Source organism: Glandiceps talaboti, chromosome 5, assembly GCF_964340395.1.
Source record: "Glandiceps talaboti chromosome 5, keGlaTala1.1, whole genome shotgun sequence".
Taxonomy (NCBI): Eukaryota; Metazoa; Hemichordata; class Enteropneusta; family Spengelidae; genus Glandiceps; species Glandiceps talaboti.
The window spans coordinates 19771360-19778958 of NC_135553.1; the positions used below are offsets into that span (position 1 = coordinate 19771360).

General features: G+C 36.9%; 1 protein-coding gene across 1 annotated transcript; it reads left to right on the top strand.

Moving 5' to 3' along the window:
• Positions 1 to 3469: 3469 nt before the first annotated feature.
• Positions 3470 to 6123, top strand: LOC144435905 (uncharacterized). Its single transcript, XM_078124545.1, has 2 exons — positions 3470 to 4263; positions 5442 to 6123. Exons 1-2 carry the CDS (start codon positions 3674 to 3676, stop codon positions 5701 to 5703), a joined length of 852 nt encoding a protein of 283 aa, XP_077980671.1. The 5' UTR covers positions 3470 to 3673; the 3' UTR covers positions 5704 to 6123.
• Positions 6124 to 7599: the final 1476 nt, after the last annotated feature.

A 7599-nucleotide genomic window follows, 5' to 3' on the forward strand; every position in this document is an offset into this window, starting at 1 on the left:
ACTGTCGGAAGAATTAAAAACCCAAAAAGAATTGTACCTGTTTTCTGGCTGTAGCTACATTAGTCCCCGCCAGACGAAGTCCGGACGGGGACTTATGGATTGGGTTCCGTCTATCCGTCCGTCTGTCCGCAGCCGTTTCTTGGAGATGCCTGGACCGATTTGTTTCAAACTTGGTACAGGGGCTATACTATGGCATACATATGCACGTCAATTTGTTTTATGATACAATCAAATATGTTAGGGAATACTGAGAGCAAAATTATTGTGATCAGTTGGTATGTTTTTTTTTACCCTGATCAATCACAGACAATCATAGTTATGTCTTGCCATTAAACCTGTCTCATAACATTATATATTTCCTACAATTTCATAGATTTACGACTAGAAGTTATGATCAATCATAGATTTACTACATCCATTTCCTACACTGTCAGTGGTATGAAGCTCTGGCTCTTAGAATGGCTACTCCCAAAACGTTAGCTATTTATATATCTTTCATTCTTTTGGACCGTCTACATTTTGTCTCACACATTTTTTTTTGTCTCATACTTGATTGCCATGAACAGGCAAAGTCAACGGTATTCGTGCACCTCACCCCCAATTTCTCAAATCGTCCCATTTCAACTCGCCCTAATTTCAACTCCCTCCGTTTTCAATTCGTCCCAATTTCAACTCGTCCCATTTTCAACTAGCCCCAATATCAAGCCTTCACATTCTTTCAAAAATCACGTAGAAAAGTAAAAAGCACTGTACATCCAATATAGTGACTTTTCAGTTTTGTTTGTTGACACTTGGGCGAGTTGAAATGGGACGACTTGAAATTGGGACGAACTGATCCGTCACCGTAGGATCAAAGGCATATTTGTGGTGACAGCGATCTAAGCAAGTTGCAACAAATTTACTTATAGACAAAACTCGTATAAATCGGTGTCGCTATAGATTTGAAAATAATAGTTGAATACGATACCTAAAGGGAGTCTTAAAACAAACTAATCCGATGAATTCGACACTTCGAGGGAATATTTAAAGACATGGTTAGTGTTTGGTTAGAAATTTGAGTAGCCTTGTATTTCCAAGACATTAATAGACTGGTATGTACTATTACAATTCCTGTCAGTTTTATGAATACACACTTACTAGGCACGTCAGTCAATCGTATGACGGTTATATTAATTATGGTTATCAACCGAACATACATACATGCACACATACACACATACATACACACACACACACACACATACATACATACATACATACATACATACATACATACATACAATGTACATACATACATACATACATACATACATACATACATACATACATACAGACACACATACACACATACACATACATACATACATACATACATACATACATACATACATACATACATACATACATACATACATACCAGCTGAGAGAAAGTCAAACTACCCATTTATCCTATAATGTCACAAAAGAATATGTCGGGAGCTTTTAGAAAATGTGTATGTTTTATGGTGTGTTGCGATTTATAGCTTGATTAGGAAGCTTTATTTATAAAATGAGATCAATCTGTTTATATGGTCTATTATTATAACAGTCAAGTCTAGCATTACATATATGACATCTCCACTGTGGATGGTATGCAATATGCGTATTTAAACAGCTCCAATTTAAACAGTAATTAAAGTTTATTTCATTCCACTCGGAACTGCCCTGACGGCGACCACCACCACGTACGTACCTCCATGTTTTATAGCCCAATTAAGCCAAACCAGACAACTCCAGTATCAATCATCAGCAATCTTCAGGGACATGAAACAGAAGGCTTCATAGAAAAAAAAGTAGGTCAGACTACGTGACACCAAAATGACTTGGTTGACCGTTGCTATTACAAATTCAACACCGTAGCAGCATGGATTTGACCAAAAATCATAACAGCACAAGATAAATGTATATTTTGAAATTCAATGACTTGTGCCTAGAAAATCATGGCAATTTTAGTGATTAATGTCACCAAGGGATTTTCTTTTACTGTAACAACAGATGTATGGAGTAATTGTGGATTTGTTGATGATCGTCACGCTTGGCAAATATAGATTTAATTGTCATATTTCAAACTGAACATTAGGCGGACTTGTCAAATCCAAAATGTTATGACTCTTTCGTACTTGTAATGCAACCAATTCAAAGTATGAATAATGGTAGATCCTACTTGAGTTCATGTGATCTGTTGTGAACATGTATTTCGCGTGCATGAATGCAAACCTATATACATCATAATATATATACCATATATATATATATATATATATATATATATATATATATATATATATATATATATAATATTCAAATGGTAGTATGTATCAACTTCGTCTATATGTATTTGTGTGTGTGTGCCCCTAGTATATAATTACATTTAAATAATTATATATATAAGTATATTTATACACATACACAAACTATGTACATATATACAAAATTATATTATATATAATATATGTACAAAATCATGTATACGTTATATATAATATACATACCATATATATGCATGTATAACTATATATGTATATATATATATATATATATATATATATATATATATATATATATATATATATATATATATATATATATATATATATAATATTCAAATACTAGTATGAGTCAACTTCGTCTCGGAAGAGGTGTTTTGAACGTTCATTGTCTAAATGTAGTATGATTTAGCAAACTAAATGATGATGACAAGGTTTGGAACCTTTTATTCAAATTCTTTTGCGATTTTGTAGTATTTTACAACAGCTTGCGTAAAATTAATTATTTCATGGCTATCCCAAGGACACATGAAATGTATTTCTGATTGGCTCGCAGCAACGTTATCGGTTGATCAGTTTATGATGACCACAGCTATTTCACTCTCTCGATGTGTTGAAATATGCATATACTGTAGCAACCTACAAATTTAAGATTACACACACTCGTCATTTTGAGTGGGGGAGAGGGATTGGCATGTGATCTGTGATTGGTCGATTTATCTGCCATGCACATGCTCATCCGCCAACCAAGTAGCTGAGTCAGACACCTCAATCGACTTGATACGTGCTGATCGTGTTGTATACATCAAGTATGACGTACTGAGACGGGACTATTGTATACAGCGATCTGTTTTTATCTGACTTCATGATGGGATCTGCTTTAGTAACTCAATTGAATACATGCTAACACACACATCTCCATGAGTTGACCCTTCAGATGTGAAACTACCGGAAATTTCAAAAGCAGTATACGTTGCGGATTGTCTGCTAGGTGACGAATATATAAGGATAATGGAGTGGTTTTAAGCTCTGAATCAATGATGGAAGCGAATGAATTAACGGCACTCAGTGGATCTGTCCAGGTCGACCTGATTGAAATCAATACAAACCGTCAATAATTGGTACCGCTCTTGTCTACGTCAGCTGGTACGGTATGACATAGTCCCTGTCATTTTTCCAACGGGGAGATTATGTGCGATAATCGCTGCTTTCACTCTCTCATGAGGTCATCGCATTTGTTATCAGGATTGCCACCCTTCTGTTTTACCATTCGCTCTTTAGATAGACGTCGAAACGTTTGCTATATACTTTCGCTGCATGTGTGAGGGTCGCGAGTGTTGTGAACTTTCGCCGTCGCCTTCGGCGCGATGAAAATGGAATCACAGACGTCCGTGGAAAAGTTGAGAACCAGCGATTGTAAACCTATGAGACTTTACTCGAAGGAATCGCAAAATACCGACCGATGGAGTTATCAGCGACTCGTAGCTACTGCCTCGCTGGTCTTCCCTCTCCTCATATTCGGAGCAACGTTGATTACCCTGGGGTTCATAATCGCCAATTGGCTCATGCTTGGAATAGGTTTTGTGACTCTACTTGTGTCTGTGCTCTGTGCAATTGTCGTACGACTATGTGGGCGGACTCGGAAACAAATACCACCACCACCACCACCACCACCACAAGAATCTTCCCCCAAAAGCAGGAACTTAAGCATTCCCTCAATCTACGAAGAGGCCCGCCTTTCGCTTACCAGTCCCCGGAAAACATCCTCTCTCCTCTATCTGCGACCTATATCGTCGGAAGATTTACGGAGAATGTCAACGTCCAGCAGTGTATCACGCAAGCACTCTTTCCTCGTACCAAGCGAACAGGATCAGCATGCTTCCATGGGCCTCTTTATTAGAGAAAATCGCCTTTCCGTTTCCTCGCATCTCTCTGTGGCGTCTGCTGCAGAGCTGAGGTAAGAATCAAACGTCTGCTATATTCGATACAATGATAACATACGTGCGTGCATATAAATATAATGATTTATTATTAGATATGCCTGAATATCCATTGTAATTTAATACCTGCACGTAAAGTCTATGATTTTTTTAAAAACGTATCCGATTCGGTGCTAATATTTCATGGTCTGAAATATTGATCGCCAAATTCATACCAAAAAAAACTTTGACGATAGTAAATCACTTTGAAAGACAACCAGGATAACATAACGGCAGTCTGTCTGGCAGCGGTGATACCATGACTACCACGTCAGAACGGCTATCATGGAACTTAAAAAAACACCCAAAACATGGTGATATTACAAATGCACTGCTTTGATCATTTAGGAAATCATAAATAAATAACCTCTCTCTCTAAGCCTTATATATATATATATATATATGCTTCACACGAAAATAACAAGCTGAGTTTTGATTAGTGTCAAATGAGGTCATAGCCACATAGTCTTGAGTCAGTGAGTGGTAATTTGTTATTTTTTCCCCAGCAGAATTACAGAGTGGCGTGTTTCCATTCTCTTCACCAGCAATCGCTGGTAAATCATTGAATAATACATTCGCGAGACTACTCTACTACTTCCAATTTCATCATGCTAAATCAAGACTTTACATCATAATAATAATATACAGAGCTAGAATTTCAAATTCTCCGTTCTCGATATAGTCAGGATCTGATGCAGATGGTACTGAAAATGGATAGTGTGAGTGTGAGTGTGGGGGTGGGGGTGGGGTGGGATCAATGGATTATTACTCAAAGGACATAAGTTGCGTGTCATCATATTAAAAAAAACCCACACACATACACTGTCAGCCTCTTCGTCATCAATCATGCATGTTCTCCGCATTCTAATCATATTTAAACCTGTCAAATTCGAACCTTGTTGGCTCTCTTCGCTGGTTACTTGAGGCAGTTCATCAGATGACTATATTAGCATTCATACGAAAAATAGAACCAACTTTACAAGCATGTTATAAGACGAATAATTGATACCCTAGGCCTTAATAAAATATTATTTGCTTTGTGTATAAATCCATCGCAAAAAAAGCATATGTGCGTTGCCACGATCAGTTTTATTTGATTACGAATTAATTTATCACGAAATAATAGCGTGTATATTTCTCTTTCTTGTTGCCATAGGCACTGGAAACCTAGTTCATCAGAGGATTTGATGATTGATACTGAAACAACGAGTCCGAGGCGTGCTGACAGTCCTTCTAGAACATCCTGGCAAGTTGGTAGTCCCCCAAGTACACCCCGATGGGTAGAGACTCCTCCGAGCACACCACGGCGAGTTGATACCCCTTGCATCGTGATCAACAACAATGAACCAAACAAACTTGATAATAATAGTGTCTCACTTGACGAGTTGCAGTTGAATCTTCACGAAACTGAGCTCTGATGGAATGAATGTAAATGCAACGACGATTTATACAAAGCCTTGGGGTTATCTGCGTAGATTACGCCTAATCAGCGGTACCCACATAGCAACAGTGAAGTTTGAAATCCGGCGCGATTCCTGAACTGGCTTGCGGCTTCCAACAAAGTCGATGCTTGAACAGTTAAACAAAATTAGCAAGATACGTTTTGTGACACACGTTGGAACAACCACGTACTTATCCAATGAAACTCCCAAATGCATCACCTAAAGGGTTTAGTTAATGAAATAAGTACAGACAGATTACTATAATTCCACGCCTTGTGAAATTGCACGTTCATTTAGATAACCAATTGACGGAGAAAGAGTGAGTGCGACTTCTCCTAATGGACAGATAAGTGTGTACTGCATTAAAACTCTGCAAGGAATGAAAGTATGTGTACAATGAAGAGATGAATTCTACTAGAACGATTTCTATTATGGCGTTCGTTCGTACGTACGTGCTGAAGTACATTTGTACCACTACCGGAACTACGTGTAGTATTTCAAGCTTTATACCGCGGGAAGTGATGAAGTTGTTCGAGAAACGCCGATGGCTGTATTTCCGGATTACTAAACCATCTACATTTCCATAAACAAAACAGTCAAAGAGAGGAAACTAAAATTGAGTGACTTTACACATTTTTTTTTCATTAATTACAAGTATATCTCGAAAACGATCTAGTCTCTGTTTTTTGAGTGTACAAGTCAACCTACTTATATACACTGGAAAATCAATGTTAACCATTATCGACTTCAAATGTCATCGATACTTTGAGTGAAATCCAAAATCAAGTATACATTCACAACGGTAATTGATGAGATGTAAACGTACATACACCGCTGTATGTAATTGAATACAACAATGCATATTAACACGACATTAACACTTTGGTTATTGAAATAACTATTGTATTCGCGAGATAGTTATTTAACAAAAAAAACATATATTCATAATTTCTCTTTGAGTATCATTACGATCAATAATTTTTATTTGGTGATTGTTTTGCTGATCAATGTTAGTGATGAATTGGGGATTTGAGAGCTTCCAGTTAGGGGTAGATTTTTTAATTAACGGCTATTTTGTGCTCCTGATGTGTGTTCGCTCCTCGAAATACTCAGCATTCATGACTACCAGTGCACTAACTTTAATTCCACTCCGTCGTTGTATTTTTGTTATCCATTCACATTTACATGCCTCTGAAAATATCTCAATACGAAACCCTCGAAAAAAAAGCAGAATTTAAAACTCAATGTTGAAAAAAAGGTGCTTAAATGGGGTCATTCTATGTTAAGCCTTGGTCGGGCAACATACAAAAGTGATGAAATGTCCCCCCTGTTGAGCCAAATACAGTTTTCTATAAATGTGACAACGAGAGGAAAATAGGCTTGATTGAATAGAGCACCCCATGATGATCTATTCATGTAGTCATTTCCATAATACGTTATACATACTAACATTTTCTCCTTATAACTGATTGAACAGTTTGAGCATATATATGTTTCAACATGTTCAAAAACTTGGCTGTATGTGTTTGTTGAAAACACAATTTTAGTTCTGACAGCTGAAAGATTGTGGGAGGGTAAATGAGGAAGTGACGTAATGTTTCATCATCATCATCATCATCATCATCATCATCATCATCATCATCATCATCATCATCATCACCATGACAACATATTCCACAAGCATCTCCCTGTCATGTAATATGATTAAAGTGGCCATATGGATGAGGATTGGGTATTTATTTTGGATTTTTAATTTCACAAATGTTATCATGATTTCCTACTTGAAAAATCTGTGTTAAACAGCATATATCAACTCCTTGTTTGTAACTCAATAAAAATGGCGAAAGCTTAATAAATGTGTAAAATGTTTGT